The sequence below is a fragment of the Loxodonta africana genome, chromosome 17, assembly GCF_030014295.1.
Source record: "Loxodonta africana isolate mLoxAfr1 chromosome 17, mLoxAfr1.hap2, whole genome shotgun sequence".
Lineage (NCBI taxonomy): Eukaryota > Metazoa > Chordata > Mammalia > Proboscidea > Elephantidae > Loxodonta > Loxodonta africana.
In genome coordinates, this window is record NC_087358.1 from 74,757,997 (window position 1) to 74,784,865 (window position 26,869).

At 43.6% G+C, this 26,869-nt stretch overlaps 1 protein-coding gene across 5 annotated transcripts; it reads left to right on the forward strand.

The window, feature by feature from the left end:
* The first annotated feature begins 509 nt into the window (after window positions 1–509).
* On the forward strand, window positions 510–26,869 carry THSD1 (thrombospondin type 1 domain containing 1). Of its 5 annotated transcripts, none has more exons than XM_064270192.1 (6): window positions 510–680; window positions 2,560–2,664; window positions 3,323–3,459; window positions 6,095–7,060; window positions 18,385–18,543; window positions 24,648–26,869. In XM_064270192.1, exons 3-6 carry the CDS (start codon window positions 3,402–3,404, stop codon window positions 26,003–26,005), a joined length of 2,541 nt encoding a protein of 846 aa, XP_064126262.1. In that variant the 5' UTR covers window positions 510–680; window positions 2,560–2,664; window positions 3,323–3,401; the 3' UTR covers window positions 26,006–26,869. The 5 variants fall into 5 exon arrangements, with proteins under 5 accessions (XP_064126262.1, XP_064126263.1, XP_023407124.2 ...); XM_023551356.2 differs by lacking the exon at window positions 510–680 and adding an exon at window positions 863–965; XM_064270193.1 differs by lacking the exon at window positions 2,560–2,664.

Consider the following 26,869-nt stretch of genomic DNA (forward strand, 5'->3'; position numbering starts at 1 on the left):
ATTTCAATGACTGATTTTTGTGGTCTCCCAGAAAAAATGACGGGGGGAGAAGACACTGGGTTGGAAGTGTCGGGAGCCACTGCTAGCGCCCCTTAAAGCTCCGGGTCCCGGCGAGCACGTGTGAGGAGAAGGGTCTGCGTCTGCGGGGCGGTGGCCCTCCCGGGCGGCCGGCTCTCGGGCCGCGCATGGCTCCTGCCCGCTTCCTGGCCGGCCGCGGTCCAGCCCCGCCGGGGGAAACGACGCGCTGCCCACGGGGCAGGCGGGCCGACCTCGCCGCCCGGCCTCGCCGCGTCCTCAGTCAGCGCCGCCGCCCTCCCCGCGCCGTCGGGGGCGGGCCCGGGCGGGGCGGCGGCGGCCGGGGCGGCGGGGCGCGCAGTCCGGGCGCAGGGGGTGCTCTGCGCGCTGCCTCGCGGCCCCGAGGCCTCCGCCCTGCGCCGCCCGCCTCGCGCGCAGCCGGTCCCGAGAGGTAAGGAGCGCCCTGGCGGACCCCGCTGCCTCCCGCAGCCTGCCGGCGCCGGGTGGAGGCTGCGTTCCCGCGACGCGCCCAGCCCGTCCGCTCCCCCAGGGACCAGCTCGGAAAGTTGTCGGCCACCGCGTCCCGGAATCCGGCTCTCACCGGCGCCCGGCGCTCCCCTCAAGCAGGTTTTGCCGCGAGTGGGCTGACCCGGGAGGAGCGCTGGGTGAGAATTGCTGGGGTGCTTGAAAAACCGCGTCCCGGGATACTCGGGGTTTCAGGATACGTTTCTTTTCTTCTGTAAACAAATCCTGTGTGAAAGGGTTTCATCTCAGACGGTGCTTATTTGAAGAGGTCTTTTTTTCTTTCTTTCTTTTTTTTTTTTTTTTTTACTGACGACGCGGGCCAGGCTAGATTTCCGAGCATGAACCTGATCTGCGGGCCTTTCAAAGGCCGAGTGGACGCGGCGCGCTCAGCTTCCCAGGGAAGCGGCACCGCGCACGGGAGCAGGGTGAGCAGATTCGGCGGGGTGCAGAAATAAAGGCTGTTGTGGAATAGCAGTAAATATTACTTATATATATACACACGAGCATATGCATATTTGACAGAAGGGACAAAAGCACTTTGCTTCTTTTTAATTTTTTCCCTTTTTGACAAGTCATGTGACCCCAGGACATTAGGGTGGGGCATACAGGAGCATTTAACTTAGCTGGTTTCAGCAAAAATGTGGGATCTAAGCTGAGTGTGATGCAGTTGGCCCTTGACAGTATTCACAACGTTCCCCCACGCTCTCAGCTGATATATTTAGAATTGTTCTAGAAATGTTTATGCGTCTGAATGCTGTAGAGAATTTGCGTACAAAATATACCTAAGTTCCTATTTTGTTAAAACGATTCAAAAGCCAAACATTGTAACTGTCCAGTTGTGGTATTAGAAACGACAATTTGGAAGAAAATAAGTAAGCAAGGTAAAAAAAAAAAAAAAAAGATTGAAGAGGCATGGCCCAGTGGTTAAGCGTTTCTCTGGTAACGAAAAGGTCGGCCGTTCGAATCTACCAGCCACTCCTTGGAAACCCTATGGGGCAGTTCTGTTCTGTCCTATGGGGTCGCTCAGAGTCCAGATCGACTCCACCATAACGGGTTTTTTTTTAAGGTAATGCTGTTTACCCTGCATTTCATTCCATTCTGGGGGGTTCTCTTCTAAATTCTTCAAATTAAAGGTTGAGCTAGTAAAATTCCGCATTTATTTTATATTTCATTTCCATTCAGTTTCAAAGTACTATAAATATAGGCTATCACACAATTTTGTATTCTGCTGGTCATTTTCATACGTAAGGAAAATGTGTTATAATCACACAATCAGTTATGATTAGAGGCTTCTTTAAAAACTCGTTAACATGAGGCAGTAAGAAGTTTGGGAGAAGCCAGTTCAGCTTTTGGAGTTAGGGATCAATTACTTCTTTTCCTTATTTTGGTTACTGAGTATCCGTGACTGTAAAGGAAGCATTTTAATTGTACCAAGTGCCCACACTTGCTCCAGGGATATGATGGTGTTTTCTGCAAGGGCCTCACCTGTGTACTCACCGGTACTCAGTCTTTGTCCCGCTTTCCCTATCCATGTTCAAGGAAGAGATTGGTTCAAATTTATGGCTGATTCCAGCAAAGTTGAGTTTGTGTATGTGTGTGTGAGTGAGTGATGTTGGGAGGGCATTAATTGTCTGCATAATTGCACTGCAGATTTCTGCTTCCCTTTGAGGAAGTACAGTATTTCCTTTGTTGAATCAACACTTATTGAAAAAAGCTAGTACAGAAACACCAGTTTCCTTTTCATTGAACTTGGAATTATTTCAATCAGTCCCCTTAATTCCATTACTTTCTGTTCTTATCTGAAGAGATGTAACACAAATATATTTAGAAAATAATATACTTCTTAAAAATATATGAACTCTGGATAATGGGAACATAGAAGTTAAGAAAATATATATTTGCTTATGTTCAGTAGCCCATAGTCAGCTAGACTCAATGTGAAAAACTGGCTCAAGTGCCCTGCATTTTATTCTGCAGTGTAATAGATCGTTTATATCAAATAAGTGCCTGTCACTGCAGATAACTCTGGATCACGGGCTGTCGAGGTCTTCCCTGCCCTCCTAGGTGGTCTGAGAAGACTGCCGCATGAGTCATCTACCTTCCTATGCACACCAGCAGTAACAGGTATTGGACGACTGACAGAAGTTAAAAGTTATTATTTATCTGTCTTTTCTTTAGACTGTCTTATAGAAGGGAAGCCAGGGCCATATGGAGTTCATATTTAATTGGAATGCTCTGGGTGTTTCTTTCTTTTAAGGGTTGATGGTTTTGATGTAGGCGTGATGAAACAGTCCAGATAATACACCAGTTTTGCAGGGAAGACTTAGTGTGATAAGCCTATTTGTGCAAGCAAGGCAGGAAGAGTTCTAGGCTACGTAAAATGAGCGTTTAGCAGAAATTTAGTAAGTTGATCAATGTGATATGCCAAACAAATAATGTGAAAATGTATTCTTCAGATTGGGTGTTAGCTTTGGTAAAATTAGGCAACAACAAACTCTAAGCAAATGACACCCACTAAGGGTGCTATAAAGCTTGATGTTCTGCAGAGATACTCTTGGTGTTGGACTTACCTCTTGAATGTTCTTAACAAGTGAACTGTAATGGAATGAAAGGGGCATGTGTGATCGGAGATCATTTCCCCAGGGAAAATTAGCATCCTCCCTGTTTTCCTTTCACTGTACCCTAGGAAGTTTAAATTCTTAGAATGGTTTTGTCATTTCATCATTACTGTTTTATGAAAAGCATTGAACAGAGCCATCATTTTCCAAGGTTCTAATTTCAGGTGTTCTTGGAAAAAATTCAAGATTTGGATGTGAGAAAGGTCATGAGGAGATCAAAGACCTGGGATTTTGCTGATCAGAATGAAACAAATGTTGAAAGACTTTTCAAATCTATTGTTGGTGGTACTCTGTGACTATGGTAAGTATTGTGAGCATACTTAATGCTATATTGTTGTTGTTGTTGTTATTTGGCCATCAAGTCGATTCCAACTCATGGTGACTCCATATGTTACAGAGTAGACCTGCTCCATAGGGTTTTCTTGGCTGTAATCTTAACAGAAGTGGATCACCAGGTCTATCTTCCGCAGTATTGCTGGGTGGGTTCAAACTGCCTACCATTAGGTTAGCAGTCAAGCATAAACCATTTGTGCTACCTGGGGACCTGTAGGAAACCCTGGTGGTGTAGTGGTTAAGTGCTACAGCTGCTAACCAAAGGGTCAGCAGTTTGAATCCACCAGGTGCTCCTGGGAAACTCCATGGGGCAGCTCTGCTCTGTCCTATAGGGTTGCTATGAGTCAGAATCAGCTTGACGGCACTGGGTTTGGTTTTGGTTCTGGGTAGGGACCTGTAGGTATCAATAAAGAAACATAAATGTGAGATCAGGGCTTTGAACCGGTTCAGACCAGTTTAGTCATGGCCTACGAAGCTTAACTGGAACAGACCTGAATTTTTACCATTTGGGTGATCCAGAACAATAATTGGAAGGAGAATAATTATGGGTCAAAGCCCCGGAATGGGAGGCTCAGAAGAGGCGTAGTGAGCCCTTTCAGGAGCCTGATGCATGAGATTGAGTTATTGGCAGAACTGTGGAGAGCAGCACACACTCAGAGCTGCATGGTCCGCCACCTTCTTTGAGTGGGGCACCACTGTTTCTGACTCTGCTGAAAACCTGATGGGAGAGAGATTTTGTTGCTATGCAATGCATATGCTGCCCTTGTTTTCTAAGAAGGAGATTAGGTTTCTAGCAGGCCCTCAACCCATCATTTTTTCATTCCAGTTATCGTTACAGTTCACCCAAATTTAAAAAATTTGGGTCTGTCCCGTTTCACTTCCTCGGCCATGACTGATCCAGGAAGAACTGGTTTGAAGCCCTGTGTGAGATTTATAAATGTATTGATGTTGATGACCTTTCTTCAAAGAGGCAGGGAAGGGTCTACAGTGAGTTCCTTTCCAGCTTTGATCTTTTCAACCTTGGTTTCTTTTAGGGTTCTTCAGAGATTCTGCATACTTGATTCAAATTTCATTTTAAATATACTTTTATCTTTGTAGGAAGAGTAATAAAAAACAAATCTCATTTTAGCAAACTGGAGACAAGCGTGTTGACCTGAGTTCTCTTTGATTTCTCAGTAATTCAGTATTATAAATTTAAACTTAACACACACTTACATGTTTTATATATTGGAGCTGTACAAAAGATTTCACTTGACAAGAGAGTTTCACTGCTAGAGCATCATTGCCGGTTGTGTGCCCTTAGATAAATTTCTTAATCTCTTTCAACCTCAGTAATAATATTGACTCCACAGGGTTGTTGTTAGGATAAAATGAAATCAAGAATGTGAAGCACCTTAAATGTCTTGAGCACACACAAAACCAGTTGCCATGATTCAGTGCTGACTCATGGCGACCCCGTGTGTGTCGGGGTAGAACTGTGCTCCATAGGGTTTTCAACGGATGATATTTTGGAAGTAGATCACCAGGCCTTTCTTCTGAGGCACCTCTGGGTGGGCTCAAACTGCAACCTTTCAGTTGGCAGCTGAGCACTTAACCATTTGTACCACCCAGGCACTCGAGTCTGAGCACATAGTAGGTGCCTAACGTTAGTTCTGTTCAGCTTGTTCCAACCAAAAATTTAGTTCACTTTTCAGTGAGTTTTATGCAACTTCTGAACTAATCAATTCAACAGTATGACATAAAATTCACTGCTTTTCTTTTGATGATTTCCAAATATAGACATTTAAGCAGTTAATGGTATGGGAATGGAAGTTGTTTTTTCAAATTTGATAAAAAATACGTGATCCGAGATACAGAGAATGCTGATTCATGTGATAACCAGTGGTGCAGCCAGTTAAGTGAGCCAGGACTCGTGCTGTTCATTTTGTCTAGTAGGTCACCTTCTTCAGTCATTTTTCTTTTTTAAGAAAATGTTTACATTAGAAGGCACTTGACTTAAGGAAAACCAATCTGGAACTTATTTCTTTTAAAGACAGATTGCTCTATGTATAACAGTTTTCATGCAAAAACTTATAAAAGTGTCCTTGGTTTCACAATGATAATTAAACACATTCAGATTCTCCAGTTAAAGTACGCAAAGATTTTTGTTTTTGAGAGAAAAATATCTTACTGGAATATAAAGATGAAAGTTGAATGAGCATAGAATACACATGCCACTAAAGGAAAAAAAAAAAGGAAAAGGCAGGTTATTTTCACAGGTCTGTTTTTTCCCCGTTTATGTAGAGACACCAATTACTTTAAATACAATAAAGGAATGGGGAGAGAGAGACGAAAACTGCACTGTAGTAGCCCAGGATATAGTGAATCCAAATTGTAGTTTCTAAATGAGAATGTATCCTTGTCTGCAGGAACAAGAGTTCTACAGTAATGCAGCTGGGTCTCTTTAGTGTACTACTCCTGTCTGCTGTGGCTGGAACTCATCAACTGTGTCTGTGTTATCCATTTCCAGCCCATTTGAGGGAGAAATGTACAATATAATGCCTGGGTTATGGGAAGCACTCAGTTACTCCTTTTTAAAACCCATTCTGACCCATTCCTTTCAGTTTTTGGCGAAGCTGAGTACCTCCTCTTGGGAGAGCCAAGCCATGTAGCGCTGAGCAACAACACGGTGTCTGTGGATTTTCAGTATCTTGATGGTGCTAATGGCACGTTGAGGAATGTATCTGTCTTGCTGTTGGAAGCCAACACCAACCAGACTGTTACCACCAAATACCTTCTGACCAACCAGTCCCAGGGAACACTTGAGTTTGAGTGCTTCTACTTCAAGGAGGCTGGTGACTACTGGTTCACAATGGCTTTGGAAACAGCAGACAATAGTCCTGCAGTCCCCTGGTGGGAGAGAAGTGCCTTTCTGAAGGTGGAGTGGCCAGTTTTTCATATTGACTTAAACAGGACCTCCAATGCAGCAGAGGGCACCTTTCAGGTGGGTCTTTTTACCAATCAACCACTGTGTGCATTCCCTGTGGACAAGCCCGACATCTTGGTGGATGTCATCTTCACCAACAGTCTTCCCGAGGCGAGAAGTAGTCAGGGACAGCCCCTGGAAATAAGAACGAGCAAAAGGGCAGAACTCTGTCAAGGTCAGTGGATTGAGTTTGGCTGTGCACCTGTGGGGCCGGAAGCCTATGTTACTGTAGTGCTGAAGCTACTTGGCCGCAACTCGGTCATTACTTCCACAGGACCCACAGACCTGGCCCAGAAGTTCGGATACAAACTGGTGATGGTGCCAGACCTGATGTGTGAGTCTGTGATGGAGGTGATGGTGGTGCCTCCGCCTTGCATCTTTGTGCAGGGAGTGATCGCTGTCTTCAAGGAGGCCCCCAGACGCCCTGGGGAAGGGGCCGCTCGGCTGACTGAAAACAGCCTCAACCTGGGAGAGAGAAGGACGGTATTTAACTGCAGTCTGTTTGACATGGGGAAAAACAAATACTGCTTTGACTTTGGCATTTCAAGCAGAAGCCATTTTTCCACAAAGGAGAAAGAGTGCATGCTAATTCAGAGAACTATAGGTTGGTATTAAGATTTAAAAAAAAAAAAATCCATCAAATTGGTGCCTTCGTGTCATCAAAATTATTATTTAGAATTTAAATGGACTTAATTTTCTTTGAAATATTCCATTTTTATTTTTTATTTATTGTGCCTCAAGTGAAAGTTTACAAATCAAGTCAGTCTCTCATACAAAAACTTATACCCACCTTGCTATGTACTCCTAGCTGTTCTCCCCCTGAGACAGCACACTCCTCCTCTCCACCCTGTATTCCTTGTGTCCATTCAACCAACTCCTGTCCCCCTCTGCCTTTTCATCTTCCCTGCAGACAGGAGCTGCCCACGTATTCTCATGTGTCTACTTGAGCCACGAAGCACACTCCTCACCAGTATCATTTTCTATCTTATAGTCCAGTTCCTGTCTAAAGAGTTGGCTTCGGGAATAGTTCCAGCCTTGGGCTAACGGAGGGTCTGGGGACCATGACCTCTGGGGTGTCTCTAGTCTCAGACCGTTAAGCCTGGTCTTATTATGATAATTTGAGATCTGCATCCCACTGTTCTGCATCAGGGATTCTCCATCGTGTTCCCTGTCAGGGCAATCATTGGTGGTAGCCGGGCACCATCTAGTTCTTCTGGTCTCAGGCTGATGTAGTCCCTGGTTTATGTGGCCCTTTCTGTCTCTTGGGCTCCTCTTTACCATGTGTCTTTGGTGTTCTTCATTCTCCTTTGTTCCAGGTGGGTTGAGGCCAATTGATGCATCTTAGATGGCCACTTGCTAGTGTTGAAGACCCCAGATGCCACTCACCATAGTGGGGTACAGAATGTTAATAGATTTTGTTATGCCAGTTGACCTAGATGTTGCCTGCAACTATGGTCCCCAGACCACTGTCCCTGCTACTCTGGCCTCTTTGAAGCATTTGGTTGTATTCACAAAACTTCTTTGCTTTTGGTTTAGTCCAGTTGTGCTGACCTCCCCTGTATTGTGTGTTTTCTTTCCCTTCACCTAAAGTAGTTCTTGTCTACTATCTAATTAGTGAATACCCCACTCCCTCCCTCCCCACACTGGTAACCATCAAAGAATATTTTCTTCTGTGTTTAAACTTTTCCTTTAGTTCTTATAATAGTGGTCTCATATAATATTTGTCCTTTTGCAACTCATGTATTTCACTCAGCATAATGCCTTCCAGGTTCCTCCATGTTATGTTTAACAGATTCATCATTGTTCGTAATTTTTGCATAATATTCCATTAGGTGAATATTCCATTATTTTTATGGTTCACTTCTCATAATGTCCCAACTGGCATTGTCATTCTCATCTGAAAAATTAAGAGACCAAGCCTGCTGCTTAGGTAACCACTCTAGGTCTCAGTTTCCCCATAACTAAAATGAGGATAATAAAAGTATCTACCTCAGAGAGGACTGAATAAAACATGTAAAGGTCTTAGAATAAAAAAGCAAAAACCAAATCCATTGCCATCTAGTCGATTCTGACTCATAGTGACCCTATAGGACAGAGTAGAACTGCCCCACTGGATTCAAACTGCCAACCTTTTGGTTAGCAGCCGAGCTCTTAACCACTGTGCTGGCACATAGAAAGCACTTAGTAAAAGTTAACTGTTGTTACATTATATTTAAACATTGTTACATCACATAGCAAGTCCATGGCAGATATGATCAGAATCCAAAGCTAAATCCCAAAATGAAGTTTAGTTTGCTTGAATTTAGTAACTTCTGGCTTCCCCTAGCTGAGCATCTCTCTTTTTTCTCTGTCATTCAGTATGGAAATGAAGCCTCTTTAGTGAGATTTCAAAGGTTTCCAAAAAATCTTCAAATTCTGTACTCTTTGTGTAATGCCCTACCTAATCAAAAAGAGGAGCCCCTGGGTGATGCGAATGTTTAACGCGCTTGGCTGCTAACTGAAAGGTTGGAGGTTTGAGTCTACCCAAGTATGCCTCGGAAGAAAGACCTGGTGACCTACTTCTGAAAAGTCAACCATTGAAAACCCTGTGGCGCACAATTCTACTGTGACACATGGGGTCACCATGAGTCAGCTGAGGTGACGGCACCTGGTGGTGGTAATCACAGAGAAGGGCGATTATTACAATTTCATCCATCCTGAAGCCTCTTCTTTGCATATCTTTTCATTTTTCTGGGTTCAGGCCTGTCTGCAAGCAAGCAGTTTAATTTGGCAGAGACTGTGGTTCCGTTACATGCTGCTCTCCTCTTTCACTGCCTGCGCTTCAGCCCAGTAAGCCCAGCGCCCCCTTACTGCCCCAAGCCTCTGACTTGCTTTGTCTGCAACCCTAAGTGTTCCTTGATTCAAATTTATCCACTTTTCTCCTTAGTGGTTGCTTTGCTTCAGCTCTTTCACCATCCTTTGGCCACTTCATTGTCTTCACTTCTCTATCCAGCTTATATGCTGTGGCCCATCCCTCAAATCACTGTCATACCAGTATCCTAAACGCCTTTGCCCTGTTGTGCTTCTGATGCACCTGCCTGGCCAGGTCCCAGCTCTACGTGAATTCAGCCACTACTGAAGCTGCTGAGGCTGTAGGAGAAGGGCTCAGCCAGGTAGACTAGCGCCACTGTGGATGCATCATGCCTCCACCCTCAGCTGGGCCCTCCACATTCCCTAACGTGGCACCCTGGCCAGCTTGTGCTCCGTTCTCCACAGAGTTCTTTCAGGCCTCCGTTCTCAGTCCCTGCCTCCTGTTTAATTCTCAGCAGCTGGAAGCCATCAGGTGGCATCTCCCTCAGCCTCCCACCAAAATATCTACACCTCCCCAGGCATCAGACCATCTCCTTTCCTGTTATCATGGAAGAGGCATTGTGCCTCTGATGTAAGATCAACCTTCCCTCTCCGCTGTGGATCCTACCCACTCCATTCATTTCAGGAACCTTTTATTAATATCTTCTCTGTCTTCTGTCTTTAACTGTCCCCTTTATAATTCTTTTATCTAAAAACAAAACAAACACCCTCACTCAGCCCCATGTTCTTCCCCAGATATCACCCTCTTTCCTTTTATAGCCAAGTTTCTTGGAAGAGTTGTCTACAATCTGGGGTTCATTTCCCTGTCTTCACCAATATTCACTTTCTCAACCTACTCCATACTGGCTTCTACCTCACACCCCTCCCCTGAAAATGTTCTCACTAAAGCAGCTGGTGAATGGCTTCTGGGTCCCAAAACCCAGGAAGTTTTCAGTCCTCATCTTGTTCGATGCTTCCCCCTCTAGACGCAGTCACTCCTTGGTTCTGAGGCGCTGTGCTTACCTTGTTCACCTCCTACCTCTCTGGAGGTTCATTCGTGGTTTTCTTGGCCTGAGGGTTCCACCTCCTCTTCTCAGCCATATGTGTTGGTCTTTGTCTGCAGGTTCCACCTCCTCGTCTCAGCCTTAGGTGTTGGTCTTCGTCCATGGGTTCCACCACCTCGTCTCAGCCCATAGGTGTTGGTCTTCGTCTGCTGGTTCCACCTCCTCGTCTCAGCCTTAGGTGTTGGTCTTCATCTGCAGGTTCCACCTCCTGGTCTCAGCTCTTATGTGTTGGTCTTCGTCTGCCGGTTCCACCTCCTGGTCTCAGCTCTTACGTGTTGGTCTTTGTCTGCAAGTTCCACCTCCTCTTCTCAGCCATAGGTGTTGGTCTTCATCTGCAGGTTCCACCTGCTGGTCTCAGCCCTTAGGTGTTGATCTTTGTCTGTGGGTTCCACCTCCTTGTCTCAGCTCTTATGTGTTGGTCTTCATCTGCATTCTTCCCTCCTTCACACACTTGCTAGGTGGTCTTGTTTACACACCTGGCTTTGGTTACTATTTTGATGCTGATGCCTCCAGGTCAGCGTCTCTCCCCAGGTCAGTGTCTCTCCCCAGTTCTTCCTGCACATCCAACTGCTGTTCAATAGCTGTCACCTATAAGACATCTCCCAGGCCCTCAAGCATAACATGTCTAGGATTGGATCCCTCATCTTACCTCCTAAACCTGCTCCTCAGTGTATGACTCTTCCATTCAACTCATTATTCAGACTCTTCTCCTTCACTACCAGTCAATACTAAGTCATTACAGTAAGTCAGTAACAAATCATTAAGTTGTGTAGATTTTGTCTCCTCAGTGCCGGAATCTCTGTTTCTCTTCAGTTCCACTGAAACCACTTGGAATAGGGCCGCTATGAGTCAGAATTGTCTCAACGGCAACGGGTTTGGTTTTGTTTTGCTTCTTCCTTTACCTGGAACCCTGGTGGTGCTCTGCTAACCAAAAGGTCAGCAGTTTGAATCCACCAGCCGCTCCTTGGAAACCTCCAGGGCAATTCTACTCTGTCCTGTAGGGTCGTTATGAGTCTGAAACAACTCGGTGGCAAAGGGTTTGGTTTTGGCTTTTCTTCCGTTACTTGGATACTTGCAACAGATTCCTAATTGGTTCTCCTCTGTCTGCTCTATTCTGTCAGTATAGCCGGAGGGATTGCATAAAAGTCAGATCTGCTCAGACTATCATCTGCTACAAACCTTTCAGTCACCTCACTTGACGCGAGAATATGAATCCACAACCTGACCTGGACTCCAAGGCCCTCCATTGTCAGACTGCCCTTCTCACAGCCATTACCTCTGTGCTTAGACGTGAACACTCTGCTCTGTCTTCACCTGGTTGACGTTCACCTGAACTTACCCAAGTTTCCACTGAATGACTCTTCTAACCTTGCAGCAAAGTTAGATTCCCCTGGCTGTCAGCCGGCGTGGCATCCTGTAGTTGCTTGTTTAACGTCACTCCCTTTCCCCATTGGGGAAGCTCATTTGGTGGCAAAAACTGACTCGTGCTGCCTTGAAGCTGTTTACAGTCTTCATTTGTCCCACTCAGTAGGCCTGACACATTAACCGGTGCTCAATAGATGTCTATTAAATTGAAAATTGAATTGAATTGAATTGTGGTTGGTCTCAGCTAGGTATTAGTAGAAAAACAGTTTGATTGAACTAATTTAATGTGTTTGACCTTTCAAAAGAAGATACTTGATAGAAGGAAAAAATCTAATTGACTGAATTTAATGGAAACTAATCAGGAAAGTAAAGAAATTCAGGCCATTTGATTAGAGACATCTGGGGACAGGAGGTCTACCTTGTTGGTTCTCGAAGCGGCTGGGCGTTCCACAGATTCTTCACTCAGTGTCTAAAGACTGGATTGTTTTTCACAGAAGCTCCTGAGGCAGCAGCAGGGAAAAGAGGCTGGAAAGGGACACAGTAGGGAGCTGTTTTTATGTCCAGATTGACGGTAGTCAGGGGCCACCTGGGGGGCTGCCCATGCTACAGCAACTAGGCACAGCTCAACACAGCCAAACAGATCATCTGAGGAGCAAAAGCTGGGGACCCAGATTCTCTGTGTGTCAGACAGACGTTGGCTCTGACTCTGTTAGGCTGATGAAAGAAATGTGTGCTAGAGAAAGGAACCTTAGTGCTTTCCTGTGTTTTAGTATATAAGTTTATGACTGAACTGAGTTACCTTCTTTTCATTTTCCGTTTAAATTGACAGCTCTGACCAGTGAAGACTGTGTCAAATGGCAGCATTAGGAACCCCACTGAGCTACCATGACTTGCGTGAGGCACTGACTCACTCTGAATTTCTTATTAGTTCTTTTTGAAAATGGACTAATTTGGTTTTTGTATTTGTCTCATTTCTAAATGTCTTAGGACCCCAAGATAGGATGTAAATAACAGTTTACAGCAAATATGTAATGGATATTGCCAAAGCTGCCTATTTATGGTTTTTATTTATCCTATTTAGTGTGAATATTTATATTTTTTTGCAGAAATGTTAATGTGTTTGATTATGGGATGCTGCCCGAGAATCTGCTTGGGGAATGTTAGCACATATGGCACAGGCGTTGTAATAACTTTCAAAAATCTAAAAAGTTCTAAATTCTGAACACATCTGCTCCAAGGGTTTCAGAAAAGGGATTATGCATTCTGTATCTCAAAGCAAAACTTAAGATGAATTTCAGAATTAATGATCAAAAAAAAAAACCAAACCCACTGCCGTCGAGTCAATTCCGACTCACAGCGACCCTGTAGGACAGAGTAGAACTGCCCCATAGAGTTTCCAAGGAGCGCCTGGCAGATTTGAACTGCCAGCCTCTTGGTTAGCAGCCGTAGCACTTAACTACTACGCCACCAGGGTTTCCGAATTAATGACAGTGTGTATAAATCTATATTCCGTATAGTTTTTTTTTCTGATAATTTTAATTTTTTGGATATCTTCTGGTTTGGCCATCTTCTGATTAGATGGTCATGTTTTTCTTTGTAATTTGTCTGAACAAGAACTTTTACCAAGAATAGGAACCTTGTCAGTTTCTTCTTGTTTGCAGTTGCTTGCAATAATAGTATTACCTTCAAACTGTGGCTTCTTTGCCAGTCTTTTAAAGCTACTTGTCCATTTTTGTGAGTTAGTTCACTTAAATCTAGAAAATATAATTTAGAAATTGATATATCCAGACCCTTGAATGCTGTAATACTCTACAGTTCTCCAAAAGTGAATGAACTAGTAAACCCCTCTGCATGGTAGAACTCCTGTCTTCCTTCCAGATTCCTTTAGGACATATTACGGACTGTATGTAGCATGTGTTTATCTAATTTAATGAAGAACAGTTGACACTGGCACCTCAGAAGAAAGACCTGGTGATCTATTCATTTCTAATACGTGAACTGTGGTTGTCTTATGATTTCCAGGTTGCCAAGCATTTTTCTCAAAGTTATTAGCAGATGTCTTCAGGGATCAGATAGAGTTACTTAAGGTTTTTTTTTTTTTTCTTTTTTTAATTTGCCTGATTAACTTTGTCCATTGCGTTATCTGACTGGTTTCCTGTAGAGTTAAATTGATTTAATTTGATTTAGAAGTAAGGAAGCATAAAAATTAATTCAAATGCTCATTTTTTTAATTGTTCATTATTCTTCAAACCATGATTTTACTTTCAAAAGAAAAGGACACAACATTTCAAAATAAGATTTTTGACACTAAGATTCATGTTTTTATCAGAAAGTTTGATTTTTTTTTTTTCTGGCCCCCATGAATGGAATTTTTGTTTTTTGGTTTATGACAAAAGACTTTTATGTATTTAAATAAATTATATTTATATAAAGTAAAAGAAGACCTTTTGTGGTCTTAAATATGAGCAAAAGGGAAGGATAAACTATATGTTGACTTAATTTGCAATTTCAGTTACAAAGTAGCGGGATTCTCAGTAGATTTTTCGAAAATAAATCATAGTACTTTAACTTAGAGAGACTTTAAAATAAGATTCCCAAAGCTTTGTAAGCACTGGGGGCTTAGTGTCTGAAGAGCCCAGAAGTCTCGAGGACAAAGCCAACTCTGTTCTGCCCTGTGAGGAGCTGCAGTTGTCATCTGGGAGGCACAGAACCAATATTGTGTTCAGTTGGACCTCTGAATGGAACATAATTACCACACCTCAGTTGATGCTGGTCCAGGATACTTGTTTGTAATGCTTCCACTCTTGTGAAAATCCTCAGAGATTTTTAATTGCTGTGAAGAACTCATATTCCATGACTCACCCCAAAGATTGTACCACTTGGCTCACGCGAGAATGCATCTGCCTTACACGTTCCCTGTATGTTTGTGCAGGCTTCGTATCACTTTGACTGCACTATAAGTTTTTGTCCCTAGAAAATGAGGCGATACTTTTGTGCAGAGGATGTTTCGGTACCTGGTATTAGCATGACCTGATGGGTCTTGGGGTTGGATGCATACTTATAGAGAAGAGACTTAGGGTAAGTCTTCATGGAGGACTATTTAGTTACTTTGTCTGGCAGTGATTGCACACCTCCTTGGAACAGAAGTCTGCATTAATCAACCCACTTTGGATGTTCGGAAACCCCAGTGGTGTAGTGGTTAAGTGCTGTGGCTGCTAACCAAAAGGTTGGCGGTTCGAATCTGCCAGGCGCTCTTTGGAAACTCTATGGGGCAGTTCTACTCTGTCCTATAGGGTTGCTATGAGTCGGAATCGACTCGTCGGCAGTGGGTTTGGTTTTTGGTTTTGGTTATTGGATGGTGGGGAGTGTTTTTTTATGTATTTTGAACTCTAGTGTCAGATGCACCCCCATTTAAGATTGTCAAGGCTTCTTGCTCAATTGACTCCCTTATCGGCGTGTTCCTCTTTGTCCCCCGTGTTTCTTGTTCTGCAGCCTGCTTTGTCTGATATTAATGTAGCCACTCCAGCTTTCTTTTGATTAATGTTGCAAAGGTATATATTCTTCCTTTCTTTTACTTTTAACCTGTATCTTTATGTTTAAGTGGATTTATTTTCAATAGCATGTAGTTAGATCTTGCTTTCTTTTCTTTTTTTTTACCCAACCTGACAATCTCTTTTAATTGGTGTGTTTAGATTTATATTTAATGTAATGATTATCTGGTTGGATTGAAATCTGCCATCTTTCTAGTTTTGTACTTTATTTCTTTTGTTCTTTGTTTCTTTTTTCCTGCCTCTTTTGTATTGAGTATTGACTTTAACTCCACTATTGGTTTATTATTTACACCTTAAAATTTTTTAGTGGTTGTCCTAGAATTTACAATATACTTTAATTACTCTCAGTTTACCTTCAAGCAATATATTATTTTAAAAAATGAATTTTGTATTTCCCTTCATATGTGCCATTTCCAGCACCCTTCATTTCTTTTATAAATCCAAGTTTTTATCTAGTATCATATTCCTTCTTTTGAAGGGTTTTTTTTTTTTTTTTAACATTTTTTGTAATGAAAGCCTGCTGGAAATGAATTCCTTCAGTTTTTGTTTGTCTGAAAAAGCCTTCTTTTTTTTTTCTCTTCATTTTTGAAAGGTATTTTCACGAGTACAGAATTCTGGGTTGATAGGTTTTCCTTGCAGTACTTCAGGTGTATCACTCGGTCGTCTTCTGGCTGGCATGAAGTCTGACAAGAAGTCTGCAGAGATGCTTCCTTATCGTATATGTGATGTGTTCTCACCCCCACCTTCCTGCCCTACGTTCAAGATTTGCTGTTTGTTTTGGGGTTTTAGCAGTTTGAGTGTGATGTGTCTCAGTTTTTATTTGTCTATATTTAATCTGCTTAGTGTTTCTTGAGCATCTTGGGTCTGCGGTTTGCTGTCTTTCATTAATTCTGGAAAATTCTTGGATATTATCTCTTCAAGTATTTCTTCTATCCCATTCTGTCTTCTTCTGACATTCCAGTTGCAAGTATGATAGACTATTTGATATTGTCCCACAGTTCTTGGTTGTTCTGTTCTATTTTATTCACTCTTATTTTTCTCATTGAGCTTAAGTTTGGGTGATTTCTACTGATCTGTATTCAAATTTACTGTTTCTTTCCTCAGCTGAATTGAGTCTACTGTTGAGCCTGTAGAAGACATTTTTCACCTCTGTCACTATGATTTTCATTTCTGGCATTTCCATTTGATTTGTTTTAGTCTCTAACTCTCTGCTGAAATTTCCCATCTGTTCATGCATGTTGTTCAACTTTTCCACTAAAGTCTTTAACATATTAATCATAGTTATTTTAAATAGTTTCAGTGATAGTTCTGATACCTAGGTTATATCTAAATCTGGTTCTCTTCATTACTTTGTCTCTTGATGTAATTTGTTTTTTCTCACTTCTTTGTATGTCTGATTTTTGGTTAAAAGCTGGACATCTTTTTTATGCCTGTAGACACTAAGGTAAATAATATTTAGGTCTGGAAATGGACACACCCCTGTTTTCTTACTAGGGCTTTACTATGGGATTGAGTCAGTATAGCTAGGAGTTGAGCCGAGTTTGGGTTTTTGCTGTTCCTATGGCCAGCCTCCTGATTTTAAACCATGCAGAATCCCCTTGTTCTGTTCGAACAACTGCTGCTTGTTCTCTGAACAGGTTCGGCATGAGCACAATTAAGTGTTCTGGCAATTCCCATTCTTTGCAAAGGCAGAACAAATCTGTCTTGGAAGAAGTACAACCAAACTCCTTAGAAGCAAAGATGGTGAGACTTAGCCTCACGTACTTTGTACATGTTATCAGGAGGGACCAGTCCCTGGAGAAGGACATCATTATGGTAGAGGGTCAGTGAAAGGGAGAACGATCCTCAAGAGATGAATTGACACAGTGGCTGCAACAATGGTCTCAAACATAGCAACAATTGTGAAAATGGTGCAGGACTGGGCAGTGTTTCATTCTGTTGTACATAGGGTTGTTATGAGCTGGAACCAACTTGAAGACACCTAATGACAACATGTCTAGCTTCAATGTACCACAGACTTCAATTTTTTCTAGTGTTACTTTGTGTTTAGGGTAGGGGATGGACTGCCAGGGGTTTTTCTCTGCATTTCTATTCCACTCTTAGCTTTAGGCCTGAGCCTCTGTATCAGACAAGTTGTCATCTGTCACTGTTGCCTCTCTCCCAGGCGTACATTGCTATTATTTGATACTTAGTGATTCCTGGCTTGGTGGTTGGGGTTGGGAGGACATTCTCTGTTCTGGTTTAGCCTCAGTCTTAGGCAAGTGTTTCATCGCTCAGCCTCAGGAACGAGGGCTTCTTGATGACCCTACTCCTCCCCAGTGGTAAAAGATCTCTAGTAGTCTGGCCTAGGATGTTTTCTGTCCCTCCCCAGAGGTAAAGACTTTTTTTTTAATTTTCCTATAGGGTCGCTATGAGTCAGAATTAACTCGACTGCACTGGGTTTTGGTTTATTTCCCACTAGTAATGGGTCTTAACCTGTGCCTTTAGGGAGAAAAGGTTTGCTGCCCTTCCCCTGAGCTTTAATGCTCTTGTTCTGTTGGGGAGAAGAATCTGGGTGAGGTTCTGTGACTTTCCCACAATGACACTGCTTCCCTCCTCAGGCCTCCACCCCATGCGAGGCTTTCTCCGGTCTTTTGTCCTGCCCTCAGTCCTTCTGGTGAGCATTTAGTGAGGTCTGTGAGAAGAACCTACAAGTGGGCACAAATTCCCCTTGTGTCTGTGGCTCCCGGGGGTTCTCTGTTCTCATGCTAGCCCACACTAGGCTTTTTAGCAGTTCACTAAAAATTTTCAGCTAAATTCTTCTCACCAGCTTGTCTGGTGCCTGGTGTCTGCCCCAGGTAACAAGTGTTTGTGTCCTGTCTTTCCTTGGAGAAGCCAGTCTTTCCTTATATTTCAGACTGGTTGGCATGCCCTCAGCTCTCTGGTGGGCAGCATGATTTTATAAATTACCAGCGTTTTCTTGTTGTAAGGGTAGGAGCAGCGCTCTTTCCAGCTTTCTACCATTTTAACTTTCTGACTTTTCAAGGCCTGGGATTTGAACTTTGTCTCTTCATTTGGGTGAGCTTAAATACTGATTCTCAAGTGAATTATCATTAAAAGTATGACTTATGTCCTTGCAGAAACCTGGGGATTGTGGCAGCCGTGGAGCCAGTGTAGTGCCACGTGTGGGGATGGTGTCAGAGAGCGTCACCGAGTGTGTCTCACTTCCTTCCCCTCCAGACCTGGCTGCCCTGGAATGTCTTCAGAGACTTCCCCATGTTCCCTGGAAGACTGTAATGGTAGGTGTTCTTCCTTCAGGATTCTCTCCTCAGAGACTCTATCAGAGGCAATATCAAGCCCAGGATTGCCTGGAAATCCCCCGTCTAACTTCAGAAGTGGACTCATACTGACCTTCGGTTGTTCTTTGCAGTACTGACCCTGTGTTTGTTCAGTGTGTCTAAGAGTGGGAGTAACTGGGGAGGACACCTTGCCAGTGTGGTGACAAGGGAATTACACATTGTAGACAAGGAAATAAAACATACCTAAATTTCTAAATTAAAGATGCAGACATACAGGCAGTCCCCAATTATGAACAAGTGCTGTTCCTGAGTCTGTCTTTAGGTCAAACTTGTACATAAGTCGGAACAGTTAGGTACGGTTTGTATCTAACATCAGTCAAGTGTTCATCTTAGTATACAATATATAGTGTACTTATCTATGCATAAAAACATTAAAGAAACACTTCCAGATCCAGTAAAACGTCTTTAATATAATAATACCGTAATAACGTTTTGATGCGTGTTGCAAAGTAGCTCCTGTTTGTTATTATAAACCATTGTGTGCACATTGAATTTTTAATATAGGCTTTAATGGGGATGGTTTGTAACTATGGGTTGTAAGTAAGTCAGATGTCTGTAACCCGGGGACTGCCTGTACTAATTTTTAAAAATACAAAAATGGGGTTATCCTTTCTGACCAAGATTTTTTTTTTTTTAAATGTTATTTCTTGTTCCTTTGCTTCCCTCTCACCAAAATTTTTCCTTAATTTTTCTCCCCATCATCCCAGAGAAGTCTGAGGATGATGGGGAGAAAAACCTAGGGCCATCCAGGGCATAAGACGAGGTGTCTTGCCCCACTTTGACAAATAAAATAGACCATTTTATTTGTCAAAGTGGGGCAAGACACCTCGTCTTATGCCCTGGATGGCCCTAGGTTTATACTTTGCCCTTCCCCCCACCTGAGAGGTGTTGAAGAGTAGATTCTTTTTGCCATCACTTAGGGACTGGCCTTTCCTTCAGCCTCTAGGTATCTTCCAGACACGCATCAGTAGGCAGTCAATGAGTTTTCAATGTTCATGGTCTACAGATGTGGTGCTTACATAGATCATTTAGGTTTGTTTCAGTTTAAGGAGCTGATCCCATTCATTTACCACAGGCTGCAATAATAAATAATCTTTGCATGTCTCACACATCATCCCACCTCTTGATATATAACCCAGCTTCCCATTTAGTTGGCTGCTCTTTGCTGTGGTCCTGACCCTTAAGGTTCTTTTGTCAAGTCCTGCCTTCATCCACTCTCCAATTCCAGGTTAAAAAATGGCACTGGATACTCGTCACTTTGGCATCTACAGCACTTGGGCGCTGCTCTGTTTTTGGATCTCAAGGCACCTTTTAGCCAAAATCATAGGCACGTGGCAATGTGTCAACTCAGTCCTCACCTGTGGCCTTAGAAGACTCTTGTTATCGTATCTTTGCAGCCAGTGCCATCAGCCTGTTCTCTTCATTCCAGCATTCTGTGAGGGCATTGCTTTCTCTTTGTCCTATTGCGTCAGACCCAGGGCTGCCTCCCAGCCCTCAGAATGCTGCTCTTTCATAGACTCTGGCCTCCACCCTGCATCCATTATTTCTTCAATTTTATCTCCTACTGTTTTCTAAGACTTTTCTTCTCTACCTACTCTTTTCTTTATAAATTCCCTTCACTCGCTACAATTTCTTCCTTGTGTATCACTTCCTTTAAATATGCTTTGTCCTCTCAATCCTAGGATGGCATATTGTCTTAAGATTTTCTATCTCAAGTGCCATAACACTCAATTTAAAAATTAGTCGCTATTACCTTGTTCTGTACTTTTAAAAAAAGTGACAAATATTAATAAATGGTTGCTCTGTGCCAGGACTTTAAATACATGATGTCACTTAAACCTCACAATAACTCTACAAGGTAGTTATTATTATGCTGGGCTCCCATCTTGAGATCTTACTGCACGTTAGGCTAAGTGCCTTACCCATAGGATACGGGGCATGGAGAGGTTAAGTGGCCTGCCCAAGACCATAAAGCTAGTAAATAGATTTGTACTCACCTAGGTATGATTGCATACTTAGCTTTCTATCTTGAATGCCATGCCTTTAAATTTAGGCCAATCTGGCTTTCTAGAAGGATCAGCAACCTGGAATTAGCATTCATTCTTGGGAAATGTGGCGTTTGGCATCTTAATTTTTTAATACTCTCTGGGAGCTAGAAACCTTTACGTTATAAAGTGGCAAACGAGGTGTTACAGATACCTCTACTTGTAGTATAAGTGGTCTCAGAATGCTTAAATGGATAAAAATTAAAATTTCTTTGTCCTACCCAACCTTTTTCTACTTCTTGGACATGTAAATACCTATGTGCAGGCTGCTGAGCGTTAGGAAATCCCCTTCTGTTTAGGTGAAGGAGGAAAGACGGGATGAGGCCAGCAGTTTGGGGGCTTTTCTCCAGCCGTGGGTCTCGGGGAAGCCGGCCAGACTTCCAGGTAACATAGCTAAGGGAAGAGCTTCGAATGTGTAACAGCGACGCTGCTACTAACTGTCGTAAGCAGTCACTGCTGATGAAAGAGGTGATACGTCAGGAAACAAAGCTTTCATCATTCAACTATTTTCACTTGGTTGGGGGTTTAGAATTTGGTTTGGTTTTAAAAGAATGTTTTTATGCCAAGATCTGAGTAGTTTTACATTTATTTGGTCTGTCTTTTTAAGTAATAATAGGAGGATCCAATTGCTGTTGTGCCTACATTCTACCTGGTAGAATATTGATCATTTTGCTATTACCTATTTAATAATCATGAATCAATTAAATAGATGCTTATTCAATGTCAACTAGGTACAAGTTATTGGTGTTGGGAATATATATATATATAGTATAAACATGTCCCTGTCTTGAAGGAGCTTAGAGTACAGTAGCTAGGCAGGCACGTAAGCAGGCATAACGCACGGTACAGTACAGGATCTACAATGATAAAGGGTCCACAGCTTGCTCTGGAAGCTTGCAGGAGTGACAGCCGATGCTGGGACCTCAGTTCTTGGAGGGGTGGAATTTAAGCTGCTGTTTGAGAGCTGAGTAGGTGTCATCCAGATGAACTCAATGAGAAAGGAGTTTGAGCACAGGGAGCAGTGTTGGGAATGCATGAAGACTTGGAAGAAGATGGCACATCGAGACGCCTGCACATTGAAAGAGTTTAGTGTGGCTGGAGGATAGTATGTTAGGAGGGGGTGGTAAAAAGGAGGCTAGGCAGGAAGGCAGGGGCCAGATCCTGAGGGGCCTTGAAGGTTTGGACCTGCATCGTAGAAGGATTTCTCCGACTCTAGTGTGATGTTCCAGTCAGAAAGGGTAAGAGTGGAAGCAGAGGGCCTGTGGAGAGTTTTCAGTAACCCATTTGAAAAGCAAAGCGGCAGAGTGGGGCTGGAGAGAAGGTAGAACTCGGACTGGGTGTGGAGTGATGTTGAGGAAGGCATCAAGGGGAACCCAGGTTTCTGGTACTGGCAGCTGAACCGACAGCAGTGCCTTTCCCTTGAGATGGATGTACCAGAGGAGGAACAGATTCTGCGGGGAAGATGGTGAGTCTTGGGCATGGAGATGGAGAGCAGAGCCAGCGGAGCCAGGCTGCACATCTGGATCTCCCTGACTCCAAAGTTCGTGCTCTTCTCTCTAAGTTACATAAGTGAGTTTTATCACTGAAACCAAGAGAGAGAGTTGGAAGAAGCTGCAGAAGTCAGGGAATATAAGGACTAAAATCCTTTGAATTTGGGTATCAGGAGATCATTGATGACCTTGGCTAAGGAGCTATTTTGTTGGAATCCTGGGGGCAAGTTGCAGGAGACAGGTGACAATGGCAGTAAGTCAGCAAATATAGACTCTTCTTTCTATAAGCTTGGCTGGGACAGGAAGGAGCAAGAAATGACAGTAGTTGAAGCATTGGAGAAGGGTCATTTTAAAGTGAGAAAAGCGTGAGCATATTTCTGTGCTGAGGGGAAGGTGCTACATAGACGAGAAGACAGATAGCTGGTAGCTTAGAGAGCATTTGTTGGTGGACTTGCCTTTCATAGAAGGAGACCTCTCCCACTGATTCCGGAGAGAAAGAGGTAAATAGTAGCTGTGCCTACTGTTAAGTTTACGGGGTGGCCTGGGGTATACTTTCCTGATGCCTAAGAGACTTCCGAAGAAGGGGGTTGGGTCGAGGCCTTGAGGAAAGTTGTGAGACTTTGAAGCAGGTGTTACAGAGTATGGAAATAGAGTTGCTCAGGCGCCCGTGAGAGGATTGTGGGCAGCACCAAGGCCCCATCTTCGGCTGAATGCTGTAAGTACGTTGAGGCACTGGTCTGCCTGGCTGTGTTTTTCCAGTGCTCGTGGCCTGGGGTCAGCAGCTAAGAATGTAGATATCTGCGTTTATCTAGGATTGAACTTTTGCTGAAGAACAGGGAAAGGGGTATCTTGTAGTTCCGTATTAGGGAGTCAGTAAAGTTGAGGATATTGGAAAGAGAATAGTTCAGGTGATGAATCAGGGGTCTAGGTTGGTTAGGGAGAGAAGTGAAACCAGGAGGCAAATGGTAGATTGGCAGAAAATGGAGGGGTTGTAAAATCGGAAGTCTCAGTGAGGTTGAGTAGCCAGTGTAGTAATACTGAGTAAGTGAGAGGGGAGAATACAGCTGCGAGTGGGAGATGAAGTTTAAGATTGCAAAAGAGGCACAGCTGTGAATGATAGAAAGGTCTAATGTGTAGGCTGGACAACCCCAGTGGACTCTGAAGTCACCTAGGATGGTACTAGGTATAGGATGGTGAGAAGGACTGGGATGCAGGTGCTAGAGTGATTGACAGATGAGGCAGTTGGTAGATGACGGTGTCGAGGGAGCACAAAGAGGGTTAAGGTGGATGGTGTCAGCATCACAGAAGTACACATGGATGTGAAGGAGTATTGGTTGGAATGCACTCATACACATTGCTGGCTATGTGTATGAATGAAGTATGCGTAACAGCTCTTCAGCAGAGAAGGTAGAGGGGAAACTGTCCTGAGTGTCTTCCAGGCCTCAGATGAGGCAAGGAGGTGAAGGAAGTGTGTTGTGGAAGGTTCAGGATGTTGAGTTTGGTTATCCAGTGTCCCATCATGTACAGGAAAAGGAGAGAGGGGAGCAGTGGAGGATAGGCCTAGGAGATGAAGCACAAAGTGGGTGGCAATAAGCCTATAAGAAAAAAAGAGATAGGACAAGTGGCTGGAAGGGCCTGAATTTTAGGCAAAGACCAAGGAGGGAAGAGTTAAGGCCTGGTGGGATTAGTTGACGTCTAGGTGTTTTGGTGGCAGAACAGGCTGAGGCCCAGATGGTGTTTGCTTCTGGATGAAACATTTTGATGACTGTGGGACAAAGCAATTTGAGAGAACAAGGAAGCAGCAGAAAAATCAACATGCACAGAAGGACAGTAAAGGTAGGAAGTGGCACAGACAGCATCTAGAACAACTGAGAAAGCAGATGCATCAACACTTAGCAAAGACAGCTTCTGGATATAAGGGGGAAATGGGTTGTAATATATTGCCAAAAGTCTTCTTTTCACTTAGTAATTTCTCTTGAGATGTGCAAATTTAGGCATAACCTACCTAATTATTTCACATTTCAAGTTTTTTTTATTTGTTAAGAATTTTAGGATGTGCATCTGAAAGATACACTTAACTAATACCAAAAACAAAGAAAATCCATTGCCGTTGAGTCGATTCCTACTCTAATAGCCCATGTTAAATTATCTTCAGCAAAAACCTTGATTTTTTCTTGAAATTTTCTACATGCAGCTTCCTTGTAGGATATTTGAGACACCTTTCATCAGGTGGCAGCGCTGAGCAGCAGGAGCTAGTGAGCACCTTGATCATGGATGAGTTGGTCCTTTCACTTCCCTAGTGTCTGTCTTCGCAGTGTTTCCACTTTGTTGATGACGCTGTTTGGCTTCTGCTGCCAGCAGAGATACAGACTTAAAACCAGAAATCCTTGTTTGCTCTGTTTTTTCCTTTAACTGCTAAATAATGACAGCAAGCCACTCAGAGATCTCATAAGCACTCAGAGGAAACAGTAGTACAGAATGCATTTGTTCTTTTTTTTTTTTTTTCAAGCTTTCCAGGCATCTAGCCCTTCTCCTCTTCAGCCCCAAGGTCCAGTGAAACCCAGCAACATTGTGACGGTCACTGGGATGTCCCTGTGCTTGTTCATCATCGTTGCCACTGTCCTTATCACGCTGTGGAGGAAGTTTGGCCGTGCTCCCAAGTGTGGCACTCCTGCTCGACACAGCTCCATCCACTCCCCCAGCTTCCGGAAGAACTCGGATGAGGAGAACATCTGCGAACTGACTGAGCAGCGCGGGAGCTTCTCGGATGGGGGAGATGGGCCCTTGGTGAGCCCGGGGGAGATGGGCATACCTTTGACCTATAGGCGGAATGTGCCAGTGACTCCCGAGGACGATGCCTCTGGCAGCGAGAGCTTCCAGTCCAATGCCCAGAAGATAATCCCCCCTCTGTTTAGCTACCGCCTTGCCCAGCAGCAGCTGAAAGAGATGAAGAAGAAAGGCCTGACAGAAACCACCAAAGTGTACCACGTGTCTCAGAGTCCCCTGACAGATACTGCTATCGATGCTGCCACCAGCCCCCCCTTAGACTTGGAGAGCCCGGAAGAAGCTGTGGCAAATAAGTTCCGGATCAAATCCCCATTTCTGGACCAGGCAATGGTCAGTACTGGGGAAAGGCCTCCCTCCATGCTGGATTTTAATGTCTCTCAGGCCAGTTGTGCAGTAAGCCCCAGCCAGACCCTAATCCGCAAGTCACAGATGAGGCACATGGGCAGCAGAGGGGGCCAATCTGAGAGGAGCCATCCCAGGAATTCCCACTTCAGAAGGACTGCTAGTTTTCATGAGACCAAGCAGGCCCGGCCATTCCGGGAGAGGAGCATGTCCACCCTGACTCCACGGCAGGCCCCCACCTACAGCTGTAGAACACAGACCTGGGACCAGGCAGAAGACAGGGCTAGACCTCCCAGTCGAGGCACCCACCTGTTTCCTGAGAAATTGGAGCATTTCCAAGGAGCAGGTGGAACCAGTGGTCCATTAAGCCCTCTCACTAAGTCTCACACCTTAGGGCAGCCCACGAGGAAACCAGACCTGGGGGATCGCCAGGCAGGGTTAGTGGCAGGAATTGAGAGAATGGAGCCTCACAGAGCTCGAAGGGGACCGTCTCCCAGCCACAGGAGTGTTTCGAGGAAACAGCCTTCTCCCATTTGCCCCAGCCCTCTGAGTCCTTCTCACTGTAGAAAAGACAAATGTCAGAGCTTCCCAGCACACCCTGAGTTTGCCTTCTATGACAACACATCATTTGGCCTGACAGAGGCCGAGCAGAGGATGCTTGACCTGCCTGGGTATTTTGGGTCAAATGAAGAGGATGAAACCACAAGTACGCTTAGTGTGGAGAAGCTGGTAATCTAAGCCACGAGTCAGCCTGAAACTCTCCATATTTGGGTCCTTTGTCCGGAAAGTGGTATCCAGTGCTTACATTGTTTTGTGGACTATTTTTTTATACTATTTGTACAATAGGACAGAATATGAGGAGGAAGTAACTCACAAAGGAGGGTGTGCGTATTCATAAGGAAGAAGTTATTTATCCTGAGCTTTTCCCTTTGTTATCCAGTTTCTACTGGTTTATTACTAATGACAATGATAATAAAATTTAAACAAGTAAAACACGGCTTGGTCTCACATGTGGACATGAAAGATAAGTTGCAACTTGTGACTGTGAAATACTTTGAACATTTGGCAGTTTCCAGATTGAAACTGAAATATGATTCAACTTAAAATAGAAGATAGAGCAGTTAACTTGGTATTACAGCTCCGAATTTTTTTGTGTGCGCCTGAAATATGTAACAAAACATTTTCTATATGTACAATTCATTGACATTATATTTATTGTGTTGTCCAACCATCACCATTATCCATTTCCAAATTTTTCCATCACCCTTAACAGAAGCTCAGTGTCCCCGAAGCAATGAGACCCCCTTTTCTCTCATTTCCACCCACCCTTGGTAATCACTGATAAACTCTGGTTTCTGTATACTTGCCTGTTCTAGATATTTTATGTAAGTGGAATCAAACAATATTTATCCTTTTATGACTGTTCCACTCACCATAATGTTTTCAAGGTTCATCAATGTTGTAGCATGCACCAGAACCTCATTTCTCTTTATGGCTGAGCAATATCCCATTGTGTGTATATACCACATTGGTTTATCCATTCTTCTGTTAGTGGACATTTTGGCTATTGTGAATAATGCTGCAGTGAACATTGTTGTACAA